We start from the raw sequence: 23,669 nt of genomic DNA, 5'->3' as shown, positions 1-23,669 counted from the left end.
CTCAGCCTCCCGAGTAGCTAGGACTACAGGCATGCATCACTATACTTGGCTAATTTTTGTATTTTTAGTTGAGACAGTGTTTCACCATGTTGGTCAGGCTGTTCTCCAACTCCTGACCTCAACTGATCTGCCCACCTTGGCCTCCCAAAGTGCTAGAATTACAGGCATGAACCACCATTTCCAGCCTCTAACATGGATTTTTCTTTTTTTTGAGATGGAATCTCGCTCTGTTGCCAGGCTGGAGTGCAGTGGTGCGATCTTGGCTCACTGCAACCTCTGCTTCCCAGGTTCAAGTGATTCTCCTGCCTCAGCCTCCCGAGTAGCTGGGACTACAGGGACGAGCCACCACCTCCAGCAAATTTTTGTATTTTTAGTAGAGACGGGGGTTTCACCATGTTGGTTAGGATAATCTCTATTTCTTGACCTCATGACCTGCCCACCTTGGCCTCCCAAAGTGCTGGAATTACAGGTGTGAGCCACTGCACCCAGCCAAAACATGAATTTTTAAAGTTTGCATGTGTCTTAAAAATTAATGCTTTTGAAGGTTATCACTTAGAGAAACATTTTAATATTACAGACAGAACTGATGTATGATGATTACAGAATACACCTTGGACTTTTAAAGAAACTACCAACAACTTCAAAATGAGAAGAAGTAACTTGAGACAAATATCTAAGGAAGAAAAATTTCACATATGCTATAAATGCACACAAAACTATAAATGTAAATCAAATGAATAAAGCACATAAAAGACGCCGCAGCATTCTTTCTGGCATAAAGAATATCAGTGGGTCACACCTGTAATCCCAGCACTTTGGGAGGCTGAGGCAGGTGGATTGCTTTAGTCTAGGAGTTCGAGACCAGCCTGGGTAATATGGTGAAACCCCATCTCTACAAAAAATGTAAAAAAGTAGCCAGGCATGGCCGGGTGTGGTGGCTCATACCTGTAATCCCAGCACTTTGGGAGGCCAAGACAGGTGGAACACCTGAGGTCAGGAGTTTGAGACCAGCCTGGCCAACATAGTGAAACTCCGTCTCTACTAAAAATACAAAGATTAGCCAGGCATGGTGGAAGACACCTGTAATCCCAGCTACTGGGGATGCTGAGGCAGGGGAATTGCTTGAATCTGGGAGGCGGAGGCTGCAGTGAGCCAAGATCACGCCACTGCACTCTAGTGAGATTCTGTCTCAAAAAAACAAAAAAAAAACAAAAAAGTAGCCAGGCGTGGTGGCACACGCTTGTAGTCCCAGCTACTTCAGGGGCTGAGGTGGGAGGATCACATGAGTCCAGGAGGTTGAGGCCGCAGTGAGCCGTGACAGTGGGCAGCCAGGGTGAGACCCTGTCTCAAAAACAAAACAAAATCAGTTCTGGCAACAAAATCTGCATTGCTAATTAAATACGTAATGTGACTAATAAAAATATAAAATTATCTTTTATTAGGAGAATATGTCAGGCAAAAATAGGCAAGGAATTTCAAAATAATTCTGCTGTAAAAAGATTAAAAAATAGAAAATATTCAAAGAAGTCGATTGAAGAGCAGAGATTATTATCCCAATTACAGAATATAGTTGTAAAAAGACAAAATTTAGGCTGGGCACAGTGGCACACACCTGTAATCCCAACACTTTGGGAGGCTGAGGTGGGCGGATCACTTCAGGTCAGGAGTTCGAGACCAGCCTGGCCAACATGGTGAAACCCAGTCCCTACTAAAAATACAAAACACCCAGGCATGGTGGCATGCACCTGTAATCCCAGCTACTCAGGAGGCTGAGGCAGGAGAATCGCTTGAACCCGGGAGGTGGAGGTTGCAGTGAGCCGAGATTGTGCCACTGCACTCCACCCTAGGTGACAGAGCAAGACTCCATCTCAAAAAAAAAAAAAAAGAAAACAAAAAAGAAAAAATTTAAACTATGAATAGATTTACAAGGAGGAATTAGCCATCAATTATGCTAAATTTTTAGGGAATAACACATTCTAAATTTACTAAATTCAATATTTAGCCAAAATGCAAGTAACTCAACAAAAATGATATCTGTGGCAAAAAATATCTAAAAATTCAATCAGAAGGATGAGAATAAAAGCAATTGTATAAAATTATTAAACCCATTCTAACAAATTTTAATATATAAATTCAATCTCCTTTGACTTTACAATAAAGAACATTTCAAAAAAAGACAAGAGGCTCGTTCTGTCGCCCAGGCTGTAATGCAGTGGCAAGATCTTGGCTCACCGAAACCTCTGCCTCCCACGTTCAAGCGATTCTTGTGCTGGAATTACAGACGTGCGCCACGACGCCCAGCTAATTTTGTATTTTCAGTAGAGACAGGGTTTCACCATGCTAGCCAGGCTGGTCTGGAACTCCTGACCTCAGGTGATCCACCCACCTTGGTCTCCCAAAGTGCCAGGATTACAGGCGTGAGTCACCATGCGCAGTGTAACAACAGTTTTGTTTTATTTTTCTTGAAGACGGAGTCTTGCTCTATTGCCCAGGTGGGAGTGCAGCCCCGCGATCTCTCCGCTCACTGCAAGCTCCCCCTCCTCGGCTCACGCCATTCTCCTGCCTCAGCCTCCTGAGTAGCTGGGACTACAGGCACCTGCCACCACGCCTCACTAATTTTTTTGTATTTTTAGTAGAGATGGGGTTTCACCGTGTTAGCCAGGATGGTCTCAATCTCCTGACCTCGTGATCTGCCTGCCTTGGCCTCCCAAAGTGCTGGGATTATAGGTGTGAGCCACCACGTCTGGCCTTTTTTTTTTGGACAGTCTTGCTCTATCGCCCAGGCTGGAGTGCCATGACATGATATTGGCTCACTGCAACCTCCGCCTCCTGGGTTCAAGCGATTCTCCTGCCTCAGCCTCCTGAGTAGCTGGGACTACAGGTGCCCGCCACCACACCCAACTAATTTTTGTATTTTTAGTAGAGACAGGGTTTCACCACATTGGCCAGGCTGGTCTCTTGACCTTGTGATCTGCCCGCCTTGGCCTCCCAAAGTGCTGGGATTAGAGGCGCGAGCCACCGTGCCTGGCTGTAACAGTTTTAAAGTGGCTTTCATTACTAATAAAAGGTTAACTGTTATTTTTGCTTTTAAAGACTGAAATTACTAATAAAAGAGAAAAACCAAGAGGCTAACCCATATATTACCATTCTTCTAATTAGAAAGAATTTAAAAATCCTACTACTTTCTAAATGCAGAGATCCTCAAATTATTACTCAGAAAGGAAACAAATTCTTACTCTGAAAAAATAACACTCCATATCAAGCTGTTGGTTCTATATGCAAATGCATTAATCATCTTTACTGTTTAAACAGCTTGTTTTGTTAAGAGGAAGATATACAAACATACTAATATCTTTATTTGATTATCAAATGTTTGCTTCTTACGTTCAGGCCTCTCATCACATGAAATAACTGAAACATTTATTTTATATTTGTGTCAGATAATTCCAGTGTGAAGTATTTTTTGTCTGATTCTCTTCATGGTTGTTTTCACAAGTGATATTTTTGCTGTGAGCTCACTTTGCTTAAGATTTTACTTGTGGAAAATTCTTTAAGGCAAGTTCCTTCAGAAGAGACTTGGATTTGATTTTGTTAGGTGGTTGGGGATATCACCATTATAGAACACTTAATCAAAATCTCAACTTTTTTTCTTTCTTTTTTACCATCAAAATAGTATGAATTCAGGTGAAAACCTACGCAAAAGCTAAGTCATAGTTATAAATTTTCATGGGAGATTATTTTTCCCCATTTTAATCAATGACACATTTTAAGACAGACTCTTTTCCTTATAATCCCCCAGCCCCTGAAGGAAACTGGAGTGGGTTTATTTCTAGTTCACCACTGTGCTGAGAGTAGCTCGTTAGGATTCCAAAATAATCTGAGAGATGTGGCCACCTATGAGACATTCTATCCTGGATGGACCTTGGACTGTACATTAGAAACGATCCTCAAGGTAAAGCAGTCTTCAGTGCTCTTTTTGGCTTTCTTGATCTTACTTTTCATTTAATCCCTAGCCCCCATTTTTTCTTTCTGTTTTGCATGGTCATGGATACATTAAAATACAAACAAAATTTACCCAACATTTTAAGTTGTTTTTAACTTCAAGAGAGTTGTTCACTTTGTGTCTCTAGGTATCATACTGCCAGAATCAAAAGCTACATACTATTACCTTTCAATGATGTTACTCTTTTTTTTTTTTGTGAGATGGAGTTTTGTTCTTGTTGCCCAGGCTGGAGTGCAATGGCACGATCTTGGCTCACTGCAACCTCTGCCTCCTGGGTTCAAGCGATTCTCCTGCCTCAGCCTCCTCAGTAGCTGGGATTACAGGTGCCCAACACCACATCTGGCTAATGTTTGTGTTCTTTTTTTTTTTTTGAGACAGAGTCTCTCACTCTGTCGCTCAGGCTGGAGGGCAGTGGTGTGATCTGAGCTCACTGCAACCTCTACCTCCTGGGTTCAAGTGATTCTCCTGCCTCAGCCTCCTGAGTAGCTGGGACTACAGATGGGTACCACCATGTCCAGCTAATTTTTGTATTCTTAGTAGAGACGGAGTTTCACTATGTTGGCCAGGCTGTTCTTGAACCCCTGACCTCAAGTGATCTGCCTGCCTTGGCCTCCCAAAGTGCTGGGATTATAGGCGTGAGCCACCATGCACGGCCTCAATGTTATTCTTTTTAATAGCATGTTACCTATCAGAGCTCTTGTGTCTACTACAGCGATTTTATATAAGAAGTTTTAATCTGTGTGCGTGTGTACATATATATACACACACATAACTATGTGTCTTTTGCTTGAAGATTCTGGCTCTTCCCAAAGAGGTAAATGTATACTTACTCATAAGATAAACCAAGAACTGGTAATAATCATATATTTTATTAAATATTACAATAATTTATATTATACAATAACAGATAATAGTAAATTATTAAATAGTTAAGCAAGGTTATTATTTCAGTAATAACCCTTCTGCCTACAGAAACTCTTACTTACTTTGGAAGGAGAACCATCAGTAATTTTCACCAACTGCCAAAGAATCGAGTAATGGGAACACTGCAGTGCTTGCACGACTATCTGTATCAAATGAAAAAAAATTTTTTTTAATGAAAAATTCAAAAAAAATGAGATAATCTGTTTGCACTGTGCTAAGATAATAATATTTATCACAGTTGTTATTTGATACTATAGCTTCAAGTCCAAATTTTTGTATAATTAATGAGAATGTATAAAATATTTGGTTAAAAAGGACAAACCAATATATCAATCTGGAGAATAAAGACACAACATATGGGAATAAATATAGATTGAAATAGCACTATGTTTAAACAAAAATGTAGTGTCATTAATATTTTGCTTAGTCAAATTTTTAAAAGGAGACTGATGAAATTATTTTTATCCAAATTTTATAGTTGAAATAACTGAATCTAAAGTATTTACCCACATTTTATAAGAAAATTTCTACTTGTTTTAAAGAATTTTAATGTGAAAATAGTCACATCAAAAAGTATACTTATGAGTATAAAGCTTAATGAATATAAAGCAAAAAATACCTTGTAACTACCACCCACATCAGGAAATAAAACATTGCTAGCATCTCCTCCCAATATAGCATCTTTTTTCTCCCAAGGGCAACAGTTATTACAGATTATTTGGGAATTGGCATATTTTAATTACCTAAGTCTGCATTCCTAAAGATTTTTATGCATATCGTTGAACAATACATAAATGTAATCATACAATGTGTATTACTTTGAGTCTGACTTTTTCATTTAACATTTACGTTTCAGATTTATTGATGTTGCACATACCTAAAGTTCATTAGTTTTTAGTTCTGTGTAATATTTAGAATACTCCCTATTCATCTATCATTGATAAACTTTTACACTGCTTTGAGTTTTAGGCCATTATGGATCATATTGCGATGAACATGCTTATACATGTCTCTTGGTGCACTCTGCATGCATTTTTCTAGGGCAGAGGTTTTCAGAGTTTTTAGTTCTCAGGATCTGTTTGTACTCTTAAAAGTTACTAAGAGTCCAGAAGAGTTTTTCCTTATGTGGGTTATATCTCTCAATACTATTGTATTAGAAACTAAAACTAAGAAATGTTTATAAAATACTTAATTCACTTAAAAAATTTATTACATAACAAATAATAAAACTTTCTGAAAAGAAATAAACTTTTTTTTTTTTTTTTTGAGACAGGGTCTCACTTTGTCATTCAGGCTGGAGTGCAGTGGTGTGATCACGGCCACTGTGGCCTCAGCCTCGCTGGCTCAAGTGGCCCTCCCACCTCAGCCTCCCAAGTAGCTGGGACTACAGGCATGCACCATCATGTCCGGTTAACTTTTGTATTTTGATTAGAGGCGGGGTTTCGCCATGATGCGCAGGCTGGTCTCGAACTCCCAGACTCAAGCAATCCACCTGCCTTGGTGTCCCATACTGCTAGGACTACAGGTCTGAGCCATGGTACCCAATTATCAATAAATTTTCTTTTCTTTCTTTTTTTTTTTTTTTTGAGACAGAGTCTTACTCTGTCGCCCAGGCTGGAGTGCGGTGGCATGATCTAGGTTCACTGCAAACTCCATCTCCCGGGTTCAAACAATTCTCCTACCTCAGCCTCCCGAGCAGCTAGGACTACAGCCGCATGCCCGACTAATTTTTTTGTATTTTAGTAGAGATGGGGTTTTGCCATGTTGCCCAGGCGGGTCTCAAACTTCTGAGATCAGGCGATCCTCCCACCTCTGCCTCCCAAAGTGCTAGGGACCACAGGCGTGAGCCACCGCGCCCGGCCTCAAAACAAAATAATTTTATTTTTTTTGAGATGAAGTCTCACTTTGTTGCCCAGGCTGGAGTGCAATGGCGCATTCTTGGCTCACTGCAACCTCCGCCTCCCGGGTTCAAGCGATTCTCCTGGCTCAGGTTCCCGAGTAGCTGGGGTTACAGGCGCCCGCCACCATGCCTGGCTAATTTTTGTATTTTTAGTAGAGACAGGGTTTCACCATGTTGGCCAGGCTGGTCTTGAATTGCTGACTTCATGATCTGCCCGCCTCGGCCTCCCAAAATGTTGGGATTACAGGCGTGAGCCACTGCACCCAGCCTCAAAATAAATTTTCTAAACGAAAGAACATTTAATAAGAGTAGCACTGTTTTACATTTTTGCAAATCTTTAAGGTCTGTCTTAATAGAAAAAACTGAATTTTCCTGTTTTGGATTATGTTACAATATATTGTTTTCATTGAAGTATACGAAAAAAATCCAGTCTCACAAAGTAGTTTGGGAAAAGAAGGTACAGTTTAATAACTTTTGTAGATAACATGAATATTCCTTGCTATGATACCAATACTCCACCTGTACACTTGCAAGAGAATGAGAGTGAAAAAAGGAAATAACATCTTGATCTTATTGTAAAAATAGTTTTGACTTCATGGACCTCTCCTGGAAACCCCCCATGGGTTCCCAGACCGCATTTTGAGAATATCAATATTAAGTATGCTTTATTGCAGTAAGATACATCAAGTATTCAAACAAAAATGTAGTAAAAAACCTATCCAAATTGGAGTTCTCTTTTACATTGTAATCTTTAATCAATCTTACTTTCCTGAATTCTGTTATCTGTCTCTCTGGAAAACAGAGACAAAATCCTATTCCTGATGCTCTAAGACTAGGACTTCTGGATCATACAGTATGTGTATGTATAATGTTATTAGATATTCCCAAACTGTTATCCAAAGTGTATCTACTAGTCATTGACAGTTGCTGTGTCTTCACATTTCTACCAACACTTGATATCAGATTACTTAAGTTTGGAAATTCTATTACATATGAGTAGTGGTTTTAATTTTACATTTCTCTAAATACAACGAGGATGAGCACCTTTTCAGTTTTTTTTTTGAGACGGAGTCTTGCACTGTCGCCCAGGCTTTGGATAGGTCTTTCACTGCATTTTTGTACACAAAATGTTTACTACATTTTTTGAATAAATGATGTATCTTTTTGCAATAAAGCATACTTAATATTGATATTCATTTATTTTATTTTATTTTATTTTTTGAGACGGAGTCTGGCTCTGTCGCCCAGGCTGGAGTGTAGTGGCCAGATCTCAGCTCACTGCAAGCTCCGCCTCCCGGGTTTACGCTATTCTCCTGCCTCAGCCTCCCGAGTAGCTGGGACTACAGGCGCCCGCCACCTCGCCCGGCTAATTTTTTGTATTTTTTTTAGTAGAGACGGGGTTTCAACGTGTTAGCCAGGATAGTCTCGATCTCCTGACCTCGTGATCCGCCCATCTCGGCCTCCCAAAGTGCTGGGATTACGGGCTTGAGCCACCGCGCCCGGCCTTTATTTTATTTTTTGAGATCGAGTCTTGCTGTCCCCCAGGCTAGAGTGCAGTGGCGGGTTAAACGGTTCTCCTGCCTCAGCCTCCTGAGCAGCTGGGATTACAGGCAAGTGCCACCACGCCCGGCTAATATTTGTATTTTTAGTCGAGACAGGGTTCACCATGTTGGTCAGGCTGGTGTCTAACTCCTGACCTCAGGTGATCCACCTGCCTCGACCTCCCAAAGTGCTGGGATTACAAGTGTGAGCCACCGCGCCCAGCCAGTATTCCATTATTTAATCAGTAAATTTATCTAGTGTCACTATTATCTTCTCCACTTGATAAACTACAAACCATAAAGGTAAACATACGTAGATAATAAGTTAAAAGGGAATCAATAAGTAGAATGCTGCAGAAACTATTTGTGAGTTACAGCTGATTTTACTTTTTTTTTTTTTTTGAGATGGAATCTCACTCTGTCACCCAGGCTACAGTGCAATGACTCTAGCTCATGTCTTGGCTCAATATCTTGGCTCACTGCAACCTCCTCCTCCCGGGTTCATGGAATTCTCCTGCCTCAGCCACCTGAGTAGCTGGGACTACAGGCGCTTGCCACCATACTGGGCTAATTTTTGTATTTTCAGTACAGATGGGGTTTCACTATGTTGGCTAGGCTGGTCTCGAACTCCTGAGCTTGTGATCTGCCCACCTCAGCCTCCCAAAGTGGGATTACAGGTGTGAGCCACCATGCCCGGCCTAGCTGATTTTACTTTAAAATTTTCAAGTTTCAGGCCAGGCGCAGTGGTTCATGTCTGTAATCCCAGTATTTTGGGAGGCCAAGGCAGGTGGATCACCTAAGGTCAGGAGTTCCACACCAGACTGGCCAACATGGTGAAACCCCGTCTCTATTAAAAATACAAAAAATTACCAGGCGTGGTGGTACACACCTGTAGTCCAAGCTATTTGGAGGCTGAGACGTGAGAATCACTTTAACCCAGGAGGCGAAGGTTGCAGTGAGTCGAGATCATGCCATTGTACTCCAGCCTGGGTGACAGAGTGAGACTCTGTCTAAAAAAGAAAAAAAATAATAAATTTTAAGGTTTCAGATCACTCAAGCAAAAGATACTTCCAATGTGCCTACTTGAGACTGACAATAACTCTTAAGAATTGGAGGTATGAGGAATAACTGGTCCGGGTGCAGTGGCTCATGCCTGTAATTCCAGAACTTTGGGAGGCCGAGGTGGGTGGATCACCTGAGGTCAGGAGTTATAGACCAGCCTGGTCAACATGGCAAAACCCTGTTTCTACTAAAAATACAAAAAATTAGCCAAGCGTGGTGGCACATGCCTGTATTCCTGGTTACTGGGGAGGCTGAGGCAGGAGAATGATTTGAACCTGGGAGGCAGAGGTTGTATGAGTCAGGATCACACCAATGCACTCCAGCCTGGGCGACAGAGACTGACTTTTAAAAAAAGAAAAAGTAAAGAAAAAGAAAACAAAAAAGGAAAGAAAAAAAGAATTAGAGGAATTTAGAGGAATAAGTGGTGCTGCCTTTGGTGCAACATTAATGAGATCATGTCAGGATTTTATTAAACATAATTAAATGACTGACTCATGTCAGAATGCAGAAAATAGACTATTGGAACACTGTCAAGTTATAAACATTAGTGCTAAACAAATCACCCTACTACACTAGAAGATGTTCAATGGTCCTGAGATACCTTAAGGTAAATTCTAAATTATAATATTAAGTACAATAATAATGAGGTCTGAATGGAAAAGAAAGATAAGATTTTAAAAATTCCCTTGAATTTGAAACCGTATTTGTTAAATTACTAGAAGAGTGATACATAAATTAATAGTAATCAATGAGAAATTAAGCTGGAAAAAAGTAATGTTGAAGAAGAATTGCTTTATTTTGGTTATGTCATTGTCCTACTCATTAAAAATATCACTTCCTTTCCTTCTACTTTTTTATTATCCTACACTAGAAATATTTCAGGCTGTTTCATAGTTTTAAAGAAGTTTTTTGTCAGGGGTTATGAGGGAACAGAGACATTTGGTCATCCCATTACCTGTTACAAATATCTCATTCTAATCTGTTTCACACATTGGTATTCCTTTTAAGTTTACTTTTAAAGGGACTCCACTGCATTACCTTAAAATAAAAAGCTTGCTCTCATTGACTGGGAAACGTTCTCCTTTCTCACAGACATAATTCCATAACAATATAGCTTATTGACACCAAAAGAAAATTCAGAACTTCTCATATCAAGCTTCACTCTTACTCATTTTGATATTTTATCCTCCACACCAGCAATGTTATCCTAACTTGTTCAGAAATCATTATTCAGTAACTTCGTCTTTCTGGAGGACAAATGAAATAAGAAACAAGGAATAAAAAATTGCAAAAGGCAAAAGCCACTGTTGCAACCTTGAGTACCCCTTCTGCCTTTGATTAACATTGCTCTGAGCCTGGAGAGGATCATCAAATGACAGCAAGTCATTATTAGTCTGATGACTAATAATTTCTTCCAACCCACCTTCTCCGTCCTCCTGTTTCCATGAGGAAATGCTGTTCCTGGGAGGAAACACTAACGTGTATTGTACACTTCTAGGTAAATTAACAAGTAGGAGTGCCTTTTCTTTCTATCTTCTGTCTGCCAGGACACCAACACCCCAGGAAAACTTTGGTCCCTGAATGACTGGGGAGAGCAATAACACCCTACTTCCCCTAATGATACTTTATGGTTATGGGTGTGAGAAATAAATTCCTATGTGTTAAGCCACTGAGATTTTGAAATTAATTGATTATAGCAGCCAGCACTACTTTAATAAAAAAAAAAATTATTAGCCCCTTAATAGTTCTTTAAAAGAACTATACCTTTGTATCTCTGACTAGCTGGCTGAATCAGTGAGAATCATTCAGCTTGTGGCTAATGACAGATATTGCACATCTTCAAGATTAATTTTATTATTAATGTAAAGTTTCTGGAATGTTTAAGTTTAGAAAACTGAGTTTACATGGAAAATAAACCCTGAATTAAGACTAGAGAATAACAGGAAAATAATTATGCATATATGTGTGTGTGTATACATGCATATTATCCACACCTATAGGATATGTTTAAAATCCTAAAAAATCCATGTAATGACAGTGGAAAATCTGGGCTCTTCTATTTTTCTGTTGGCAAGAGACCTTAAATAGAAGGAGGCTCAAACTTTTTAGTGGACAGGTGCATGATAAAAGAGTGAACTAAACTTAATTGTGTCTGACAGCCAGTATTGGTCTATCATTTTTAGACTGGGTTCATAAGAGTGACAATTAACATCCTCTTCAAAATGAGCATTTAGATGCAAATAATCAATATGGTTTTCCCAAAGAGGATATAAGGCTGGTAAATAAACACATGAAAAAACACCTTTTTTTTTTTGTTTTTTTCAGACAAAGTCTCACTCTGTTGCCCAGGCTGGAGTACATACAGTGGCATGATCTCGGTTCACTGCAACCTCCGCCTCCCAGGTTCAAGGAATTCTCATGCCTCAGCTTTCTGAGTGGCTAGGATTACAGATGTGTGCTAGCATGACCAGCTAATGTTTGTATTTTTAGTAGAGACAGGGTTTCACCATGTTGGCCAGGCTGATCTCAAACTCCTGGGCTCAAACGATCCTCCTGTCTCGACCTCCCAAAGTGCTGGGATTATAGGCGTGGGACAGTGCATCCAGCCTCAACATCTTTAGTATGAGGAAAAATATATGTTAGGCCAGGTGTGGTGGTTCATGCCTGTAATCCCAGCACTTTGGGAGGCCAAGGTGGGCAGATAGCTTGAGCCCAGGAGTTCAAGACCAGCCAGGGTAATGTGGCAAATCCCGTTTCTACTAAAAATACCAAAAATTAGCTGGCTGTGGTAGAAGGTGTCTGTAATCCCAGATCGTGCCACCGCACTCCAGCCTAGGCCACAGAATGAGACTCTGTCTCAAAAAAAAAAAAAAAAAAAAAAGAGGAAAAAAGGAAAAATATGTTAAAAGCATGATAAGATACCACTATATACTTAGAAGGATGGCTAAAGTAAAAATTATCAAGTACCAATGATGATACACAATAACTGAAGCTCATACATTGTTGGCAGGAATGCAGAATGGTACAGCCACTCTGGAAAACGGTTTGACCTAATAAATATATAATTACCATAAAACCTAGCAATTTTACTCCGGGCATTTACTTAATAGAAATGAGTACTTATCAATTCAGACAAAAATTTGCATACAAATGTTCATGACAGACTTAGTTGTGACAGGCAAATGCTGGACACAACTCAATATCCTTCAGTGGCCAGATGGATAAAGCAAACTGAAGTATCCACACAGTAGAATATTATTCAGCAGTAAAAAGGAACCAACTTTGACTCACACAACTTTAATTAATTTCAAAAACATTACTTCCGGGAAGACACTATACTCAGTGAAAGACATTATGCTCTAAACAGTTACATGTTGTATGATTTCATTTATTTGGAAATCTTAGAAAGATGAAACTATCATAATGAAAAATAATCACTGATGTCCATGAGTTTTGGCTAGGGTGAGCATATGACTAAAAGGATGAAGAAGTCTTCTGGGATGGTGAAACTGTTCTGTATCTTGATGACTACAAAAATCTAAACACATTAAAATTCATAAGACTGTACATAAATAGAAAAATCAGTCAATTTTGCTGTACAAGAATTCAAAATAATACGGCAGAGTAAAAGTCACTGTAACATTTTTAAGGAAATGTTAAGAAATACACAAACACTGATGCAAATCCTCAGTGATACAAAGTAGCAAACAATTCAGTAAAGAGAGAAGATTCATAAATTCTGGGAAATGGGGGATTATCCAATCAATGTACTGTATTATTAGCAGGATACTAGATCCTAAGTTAAAAAACATATATAATTAGAAGCATGAAAAACTCAAGTAAAAAATTCATGCAATAAAAGGTTAACTTCCGTGATTAAAGAATTAAAAGATTTCCCAAAGAATCTATATCCCAAAGAATGGATTACGAAGCAGGCTAATGCACATTAATTCTTGGCAACTCAAGACTCTGTAATTGTATTGTCAAGCTTACATATAAATTCCAAATATCGGAAACAAGGAAGAGTAAAAAGAAAAATCATATGTCAACAGTGTGGTGTAGAGATTATATTCTCTTTTTGCAATCTCTTTTTTTTTTGAGAGAGGGAGTTTTGCTCTTGTTGCCCAGGCTGGGGTGCAGTTGCGCAATCTCAGTTCACTGCAATCTCGGCCTTCCAGGTTCGAGCGATTCTCCTGTCTCAACCTCCCGAGTAGCTGGGATTATAGGCATGTGCCATCATGCCCAGCTAATTTTGTATTTTTAGTAGAGATGGCATTTTGCCATATTGGCCAGGCTGGTCTCGAACTCCTAACCTCAGGTGGTCCGCATGCCTCAGTCTCCCAAAGTGCTGGGATTACAGGTGTAAGCCACCGCGCCCGGCCTCTTTCATTAATGTTTTATACTTTTCAGCATACATATCTTGCACATACTTTGTCAGATTTATACCTGAATGTTTCATGTTTTTGGCGCTATTGTGAATAATACATTTATACATTTCATAATATTTCACTTTTCAATTGTTCATTGCTAAATAATTGTTTTTTATTTTGAGACAGAGTCTCACTCTGTCACCTAGACTGGAGTGCAGTGGTGTGATCTTGGCTCACCGCAACCTCTACCTCCTGGGTTCAAGTCATTCTCATGCCTCAGCCTCTCAAGTATCTGGGATTACAGGTGTATGCCACCATGCTGAGCAATTTTTTGTATTTTTAGTAGAGACAGAGTTTCATCATGTTGGACAAGCTGGTCTCAAACTCCTGACCTCAGGTGATCTGCCCACCTCAGCCTCCCAAAGTGTTGGGATTACAAGCATGAGTCACTGTGCCTGGACTGTATTTTAATTTAAAAAGCATTAGATGGGAGGCTGAGGCAGTAGATCGCTTGAACCCAGGAGCCGGAGGTTGCAGTGAGCCGAGATCGTGCCACTGCACTCCAGCCTGAGCGACAGAGCAAGACTCTATCTCAAAAAAAATAATAATAAAATAAAAAGCATTAGATGTGCATGGTAAAATATCCAACAGTATAACTGGTGTACAATTCAAATTAACTTTCTTCCCCACTAAAGATCTCTAGTTTTCCACCGAGAAAGCCACTGTTAATAGTTTCTTATGAAACATCCAAAAATACGTTTCAACTAAATGTATGTATATATAAATCTTCTCATCATCCTTTATCCTGCTGTATTTAACTGGTTCTCTGTAGATGAACATGTAGAATGTTTTAAATTTTAAATATTCATAAATGCTACAATGAACATATTTGCACCTATGCCTTTGTACACATATCCAAGTATATATTTATAATCTAAATTCCTGGAACCACAAATCCTCAGAGAACGGTATATCCACTTTCAATTTTGATAGAGATTTGGCAAAGTAATCCATGCATACAACAGTATTTGAGAGTAGTCAGGTATTTTTTAAAAAACATTGTCAGAGTTTCTCATGCATACACATAGTTGAGAGTTACTATAACAGAACCTAGAAAGGAGAGAGAGTGAAACTGAGGTTACTAAAACAGAAAGGTTCTGATGTGAACCTCAAAAGAAAGTATTAGGTTGGTGCAAAAGTAATTGCGTTTTTTTGCCATTAAAATGGCAAAAACCGCAAAATGGCAAAAAAAACGCAATTACTTTTGCACCAACCTGTAAGGGATTAAACTAAGGATATGGTAGTACGGCTAAAAGAGTATGGCAAGAAGATATTCAGAGGGTAGAATTTATAAAAAACAACCAAGAGCCTCATGAGATTAAGGATTGCTTGTAGCACACCATTATATCCTCAGGACTTGGCACCCAAATGCATTTTTTGGTGAATAATGACAAGGTAAACAGCAAGTAGGATGTAAAGTGTGTGTGCTCATGAAGAAAAGGGAGGCATTAACCTAGATTCGTGTCTTTTTGACTTAGGAGTCTAGATAGATAGAAGAATACTAAAAGGTTTTGATACAGTATGACCAAGGAATAATCAGAAGTGTGTAACTAAAATAATTTATAAGCTCAGTCATGGAAATAAGTGTGTAGTCTTCTAAGAAAAGCATTACTCTATCAACATAAAAAAACATAAATAATAAGTCACAAGCCAGGCATGGTGCCTCACGCCTGTAATCCCAGCACTTTGGGAGGCTGAGGTAGGTGGATCACCTGAGGTCAGGAGTTTGAGACCAGCCTGGCCAACATGGTGAAACCCTGTTTCTACTAAAAATATAAAAATTGGCTGGCCATGGTAGCGGGCACTATAGTCCCAGCTACTCGGGAGGCAGAGGCAGGAGAATTGGTTGAACCTGGAGGCAGAGGTTGCAGTGAGCCAAGATCGCACCACTACTCTCCAGCCTGGGTGACAGAGCAACACTCCGTCTCCAAAACACAAATTAAAATAAAAGTAAATAAATAATAAGTCACAATCTATCCAAAAACCAATAACCGCTATTGGCTTAAATGTGACTACTTTTTTTTTTTTCTTTGAGACACTCTCACCCAGGCTGGAGTGCAGAGGCACGATCTCGGCTCACCGTAACCTCTGCCTCCCAGGTACAAGTGATTCTTCCACCTCGGTCTCCCGAGTAGCTGGGATTACAGGAGCACGCCACTATGCTCAGCTAATTTTTGTATTTTTAGTATAGATGGGGTTTTGCCATGTTGCCCAGGCTGGTCTCAAACTCCTGGCCTGAAGTCATCCACCTGCCTTGGCCTCCCAACGTGCTAGGATTACAGCTGTGAGTCACTGTGCCCAGCCAAAATGTGACCACATTGAAACTCACCCCCTAAATTACATTCAGTCTGAAGAATGTGTTCATGTCTAGTTCATGATGATGTATTAAATACTAGCATCTAATCTCTCCCCATAATTGCCACTAAAACACATAAAAAGATACCCGAAAAAAGATAAATACAGCTAGGTGTTGTGGCTCATGACTGTAATACCAGTATTTGGGTTGGCAGTGGTGGGAGGATCCCATTTGAGCCCAGGAGTTCCAAAGCAGCCTAGGCAACACAGTGAGACCCCATCTCTATGAAATATGTCTTTTAAAAAATGAGCTGGGGTGTGGTGGCTTAGACCTGTGGTCCCAGCTCCTTGAGAGGCTGAGGGCCTGGGAGGTAGAGGATGCAGTGAACTGTGATTGCGTCACTGCCCTCCAACCTGTGCAACAGGGCAAGTCCTTGTCTAAGAAAAAAAAAAAGTAAATAAATAAATACAAAAAATAAGAGTTTGCTGGCCGAGCATGGTGGCTCACGCCTGGAATCCCAGAACTTTGGGAGGCCAAGGCAGGCAGATTACCTGAGGTCAGGAGTTCAAGACCAGCCTGGCCAACATGGTGAAACCTTCTCTCTACCAAAAATACAAAAATTATCTGGGTGTGGTGGCAGGCTCCTGTAATCCCAGCTACTTGGGAAGCTGAGGCAGGAGAATTGCTTGAACCTGGGAAGTGGAGGTTGCCTGCAGTGAGCTGAGATCACACTACTACACTCCAGCCTGGGCGACAGAGCAAGACTTTGTTTTAAAATAAAAAGTTTGCCATAAGGCCAACATTAGAAGACATGGGTAAAGTGGAAGAGTAGTGCAAGCTACCATAAACAACACATTAGTAGCAGAAAATGGGAAGAGACAATGAAAAAAATTTAAAAACCTAAATTTGAGTGGTATGCCATAGCTATGTGACCTAAGGCTATTTAATCTCTTTGGTTTCATCACCAACAAAATGAAAATGATATTTTGAAACAAATGTAAAGACTTAAAATGAAACAAATGTAAAAACTTAAAAAGACTTAAATGTAAAAGACTTAAAAGTCACCAGCCTTGTGGCTCCCTCCTGTAATCCCAGCACTTTGGGAGGCCAAGGTGGGTGGATCACTTGAGGTCAGGAGCTTGAGACCAGCCTGTCAACATAGTGAAATTTCATCTCTACTAAAAATGCAAAAATTAGCTGGACACGGTGCACATGCCTGTCATCCCAGCTATTTGGGGAGGCTGAGGCACGAGAATCTCTTGAAAATACAAAAATTAGCTGGGCACAGTGGCATATGCCTGTCATCCCAGCTACCTGGGAGGCTGAAGCATGGGAACTGTTTGAACCCAGGAGGTGGACGTTGCAGTGAGCTGAGATCACTGCACTCGAGCTTGGGCAGGCAAGGGGAGAGTTTAAAATAGTACCTAGTATATAATAAGAGCAAAATAAAAGTTTTCTATCCTGATGTCTTGAGAGGCCCAAAGTTAGTGATATATGATTACACTTCATTTTCATGGGTGTAGTCACACAATTTTGTTCTATAACAAATACTATTTACAAAAACACCTATAAATGCTCGATTGGTTTTCCATTTTTAGAATCTACTGAGGGTTGTAGAAACTATAAAGCAGAAAATCAGTATTTTTCCAGAAAATTAATATTTCATCTTCCAAATGGTTTCATGAAAAAAATAAAATAAAAAAATTATTTTTCTTAGAGGTTATCTGAGATGACATTTAAATTTAAAACTATACCAACAGAAAATAGGAACAAAGTCACAGAATAGAAAGAATTTAAATATATCTTGACTTTATTCTACAAAAGTGGGCATAAGAGATATTACAATAAATTCTGAAATGTGTGCTTTTCACAAGCTAATGATTATTGTTGTTACAGAACTGCAGTAACTTTCAGTACTTTTCACAGATTAAAAATAATTCATTAGCACAAAAAAGGTCAGGCTTGGTGGCTCACGTCTGTAATCCCAGCACTTTGGGAGGCCAAGGCGGGTGGATCACAAGGTCAGGAGTTCAAGACCAGCCTGTCCAAGATGGTGAAATCCCATCTCTACTAAAAACACAAAAATTAGCTGGGCGTGGTGGTGGGCACCTGTAATCCCAGCTACTTGGGAGGCTGAGGCAGAGAATTACTTGAACCTGGGACGTGGAGGTTGCAGTGAGCAAAGATCACACCAGCCTCCTGAGTAGCTGGGATTACAGGCATGGGCCACCAAGCCTGACCTTTCTAAAGTACATAGGAACTGGATTGAAAGGAACTCCCACTGGCCAAATCTGCTACAATTTGATAACCAAAATAAAAAACAAGAGTACTGATTTAAAACTTCTCAAATAAAACAGGTATTCATGAGTCTACAGTGATACCAATTTTTCTTAAAGGAATTTAAAATTGTAAAAAGTGAATGAGTGAATGAATAAATGAAAGGAGAAAGGAAAGTTCTTCTTTACCATACAGTGCCAACTAAGAAATACAAAATAAACAACAGAGTTAGAAAATCATCATTTTAGTCACTACTCTGTGACCACGAAAGTAATAACTGAATCAGGCAAGGATCATAAATGGATACTAAAATTATTATGTCAGAGTCTGATAAGAAACAGAATTATTACATAGTTTTAAAGAATACTTCTGCAGCTCACTTCAGTAATTAAAAAGGACACTGGTAACTACATAGGAGAAACTTGGCAGACCTCACTTTAGTCAGTGATCAGAGTTAATAACATGAATAATGAACAAACTGACATCACATGCCTCCTGATGTGATGCATTGAGGACAAAATATCATTTATGTAGTAGTCCTGCCAAGAAAGTGAAACTAAAATTTAAACATGCAGATCAGGCAAAACTCAAGTAAGAACATTCTGTAAAATAACTAGTCTATACTCTTCAAAATGTCATGAAACATAAAGGCTCAGAAACAATTCCAGATTAAAGGAGACAAAAACAAAGTAACAACTAAATGCAATGTATTATTCTGCATTGGGTCCTAGGCTGAAAAAAAACTGTTCAAGGTTCAGGTAGTTGTGGCATTTTTTTTTTTTCCTGACCGAATCTCGTTCTATCACCCAGGCTGGAGTCCAGTGGCGTAATCTCGGCTCACTGCAAGGTCCTGTTCTTGGGTTTCTTGGGTTCAAGTGATTCGAGTGCCTCAGCCCCCTAAGTAGCTGGGATTACAGGGACATGCCACCACACCTGGCTAATTTTTGTAGTTTTAGTAGAGACAGGATTTTACCATGTAGGCCAGGCTGGTCTCAAACTCCTGATCTCAAGTGATCTACCCACCTTGGTCTACCAAAGTGCTGGGATTACAGGTATGAGCCACCATGCCTGACCTAATATACATTTTGCATATGCATATTAACATATGTAACACACATATTGTATTTATAATATACTATATATTTGTATATATAATGTATATATACATATATAAAATATGTATATTATATATTATATATTTCTATATACATATATATTATATACATATATTATATATGATTATCATATATACATATAGATAGTACAAAGTGCAGAAATGTGGGAAAATATTGAAAATGGATTAGGTGAATTTTCTGTAACATTTCTATAATTTGGTTTTTAAAAATTTATTAGAATAGGTAATTTCTTTTTGGTCTGCCACATATTTTTTACTTTTTATATATTAAAAAAAAATTTTTTTTGAGATGGGAGTTTTGTTCGTTGCCCAGGCTGGAGTGTAATGGCGTGATCTCAGCTCACTGCAACCTCTGCCTCCTGGGTTCAAGCGATTCTCCTGCCTCAGCCTCCCAAGTAGCTGGGATAACAGACACGTGCCACCACACCCGGCTAATTTTGTATTTTTAGTAGAGACAGCATTTTGCCATATTGGCCAGGCTGGTCTCGAACTTCTGTCCTTATGTGATCTGCCTGCCTCAGCCTCCCAAAAGGCTTGGATTACAGGCATGCGCCACCATGCCTGACCAGTCTTCCACATATTCTAAAACTATAATGGTTAAAACAGTACTGGTATGATAAAAGATAAATCACTAGGAGGGGAGAAAAATAACACAAATACACAGCCGTACCCTGGATATAGCACAAGTTTACTCCCAGACATCACAAAAAAGCAAATTTTGTAATAAAGCAAGTCACAAAACCTTTGGTTTCGCAATGCATATAAAAGCGTGCAATAGCATTATGTCTGAAAAAACAATGTACATAGCTTAAGTAAAAAATATAATACTTCATGGCTACAAAATGCTAATGATCACCTGACTCTTCAGTGAGTCATAATTTTTTCAGTGGTGGAGGATCTTGCTTCAAATGTTAATGGCTGCTGACTTAACAGGGTGGTTGTTGAAGGTTGGTGTGGCGATGGCAATTTCTCAAGATGGCAGTGAAGTTTGCTGTATCGATAGATTCTTCCTTTCATAAAAGATTTCTCTGCAGCACTGATGCTGTTTGACAACATTTTCTTCACAGACCTTCTTTCAAAACTGGAGACAACCCTCTCACACCCTTATCACTGCTTTATCAACTACATTTATGTAATATCCTAAATTCTTTGTTGTCATTTTAACAATGTTCACAGCACCTTCACTAGGAGTAAATGCCATCTCTTTCATTGCTTATCCATAAGAAGCAACTCCTCATCTCTTCAAGTTTGAGCAGGAGATTGCAGCAACTCAGGCTCATCTTCAGGCTCCACTTCTAATTCTAGTTCTCTTGCTATCTCCACTACATCTGAGTGACTTTCTTTACTCGTCTTAACCCCTCAAAGTCATCCATGAACACTGATATCAACTTCTTCCAAACTCCTGTTAATGCTGACAGTTGGACCCCCTCCCGTGAATCACTAATTTCTTAATGGCGTCTAGAATGGTGAACCCTTCCCAAAAGTTTCTCAGACGCATCAGCGGAGTCACTTTCTATGGCAGCTATAAGACTTAACGCAATGTTTTTTTCTCAAATAATTAAGGCTTGAAAGTAAAAATTCCTTTTGCTGTGTTAGCAGTCATGAATAATGAGAGAAGGGTGACTCTTCCACTTGAACATTAAGAAACACGTAGAGTTATTAAGTGGCCTAATTTCAATATTGTTTTGTCTCAGGGAATAGGGAGCCTTCAAGGGAAAGGGATTAGGGAAGGGCCTGTCATGGAGCAGTCAAAACACACATAACATTGATGGATTAAGTCCACCATCTTATGTGGGAACAGTTCATAGTGCCCCAAAACAATTACAATAGAAACATCAAAGATTACTGATCACCAATCACCATAACAGATTTAATACTAACAAAAAAGTCTGAAATAACCAAGATTTATCAAAATGTGACACAGAAACACTAAGTCGGCATATGCTTTTGGGAAAATGGTACTGATAGCTTTGCTTGATGCAGGGTTGCCGCAAACCTTCAATTTGAAAAAAACCACGCAATAAAGCAAAGCACACTAAAATGAGGTATGCCTGTGTAACAACTCAGTGAAGAAGGCACTAGGAACTTCTAGTTGAACTGGTTATCATTAAAAAAAAAAAAAAAAAAAAAAAGTCAAGCATATAGACAATGTAGTCTCCCCAAACAGCTAGAAAGTTTTAAGGTATCTTCAAAACATTAAGAACAACTGAGGGTCAACAGTAATGAACATTTTGGTAGCTCTTCAGTACCCCTGCTCTAAAAGGTATTTTCTCTGAGTTCTTATTGTAAGCACACAGTTGGAACCTTAAAAAGTGAGCTTGCATGGCTGTATTAAGAAGTGGTTGAGGGTTGGGTGCAGTGGCTCATGCCCGAAATCCCAACACTTTGCCAAGACAAGGCAAGCAGATCACTTGAGGTCGGGAGTTCAAGACCAGCCTGGCCAACATGGGTAAACCTCGTCTCCACTAAAACTACAAAAACTAGCCCAGCGTGGTGACGCAGGCCTATAATTCCAGCTACTCAGGAGAACAAGGCGGAAGAATCGCTTGAACCCAGGAGGTGGAGGTCACAGTGAGCAGAGACCACGCTACTGCACTCCAGCCTGTGTGACAGAGTGAGACTCCATCTCAAACAAGCAAAAAAGAAGTGGTTAAATATAGAATTTCTGTATTTTCAACAGTATCTTAAGAGATATTTATCAGAGCTGCTAAAATGAACAAGAGTACAATCTAGTCATATTTGAGTCATGCACTCAAACTTCATATACATGGTTAAAAATATGTGTTTAAGAAATTAGCAAACTTAAAGCCACAAAACCTTTTTTTTTTTTTTTTTTTGAGATGGAGTCTCTCGCTCTGTCACCCAGGCTGGAGTGCAGTGGTGCAATCTTGGCTCATTGCAATCTCTGCCTGCTGGGTTCAAGCGATTCTCCTGCCTCACCCTCCCTAGTAGCTGGGACTACAGGCGCCCGCCACTGTGCCCGGTTAATTTTTGTATTTTTAGTAGAGACAGGGTTTCGCCATATTGGCCAGGCTGGTCTCGAACTCCTGGCCTTGTGATCCGCCCACCTTGGTCTCCCAAAGTGCTGGGATTACAGGTGTGAGCCACCGCACCCAGCCCCTAAAGCCACAAAACTTTTAATGTCACATAAGTATGCTCTTTTATCCAACAATAAAAATGGAGGAAATAAGACATATGCAATGAACATAAGCAACAGAAAACAAAAATAACAATAGAAGACAACATTGTGAAGCTGTCATGAGTCAGTACTAGGACAATAATGATGGTATGGTAAGTCTAAAAATTTTGATACAGTAGATGAAACAGAGATGTACACTTATTCTCTACCTGGAGAAAGAGAAAAGGATAAAAAGAATATCTTAACTCTCTCATTCACTTTCAAATTAGAAGCATGGCTTGAAAATATGAGTGAATTTTATTTAGGCTGCTGGTCTGAGATAAAGAGAGGATGGGAAGTTGGTGTCAGGAACACATTTTAAAAAAGACAGGGTAAAATATTTAGTGTCCTTTCACAAACTACAATAAGAATGCCTAACATAATCAGGGACATTTGTAGGGACCAAGAAAATGACTAATGTTATGCAATTCAAATGAATTAATCACAGCAATAATAAAGTACTGTTTTCATAACTAACTTTTTTTTTTTTTTTTTTTTTTGAGACAGAGTCTCACTCTGTCGCCAAGGCTGAAGTGCAGTGGCATAATCTTGGCTCACTGCAACCTCTGCCTCCCAGGTTTAAGCGATTCTCCAGCTTCAGCCTCCCAAGTAGCTGGGGACTACAGGCGCATGCCACTGCATCTAGCTAATTTTTAAAATTTTAGTAGAGATGGGGTTTCACCATGTTGGCCAGGTTGGTCTCGAACTTCTGACCTCAGGTGATTCACCCTGCCTTGACCTCCCAAAGGGCTGGGATTATAGGCATGAACCACTGCGCTCAGCCCATGATTAACTTTTAATATAAGATTATTATTTTATCTGTTGAAATTCTTACTGCTTTAGAGCAATAAAGTATCATCTAAGCATTCTCTATTACCAAATGGAAATGAATGAGATAACCCATAAATATTACCTACACTTAA

General features: G+C 39.5%; 1 protein-coding gene across 4 annotated transcripts in view; it reads right to left on the bottom strand.

Moving 5' to 3' along the window:
* Positions 1–23,669, bottom strand: part of STAG1 (STAG1 cohesin complex component) — a 400,634-nt gene that overhangs the window by 55,180 nt on the left and 321,785 nt on the right. For all 4 annotated transcript variants that reach the window (XM_008009040.3, XM_073023594.1, XM_073023595.1 and 1 more), the window contains one exon: positions 4,990–5,070. In XM_008009040.3, the coding sequence (XP_008007231.1) occupies positions 4,990–5,070 (81 nt within the window). The remainder of the gene's footprint in view (positions 1–4,989; positions 5,071–23,669) is intronic.

This window comes from Chlorocebus sabaeus, chromosome 15 (genome assembly GCF_047675955.1).
Source record: "Chlorocebus sabaeus isolate Y175 chromosome 15, mChlSab1.0.hap1, whole genome shotgun sequence".
Taxonomy (NCBI): domain Eukaryota; kingdom Metazoa; phylum Chordata; class Mammalia; order Primates; family Cercopithecidae; genus Chlorocebus; species Chlorocebus sabaeus.
Note: the sequence above shows the minus strand (reverse complement) of the source record. Positions and strands in the feature narration are given on the sequence as shown.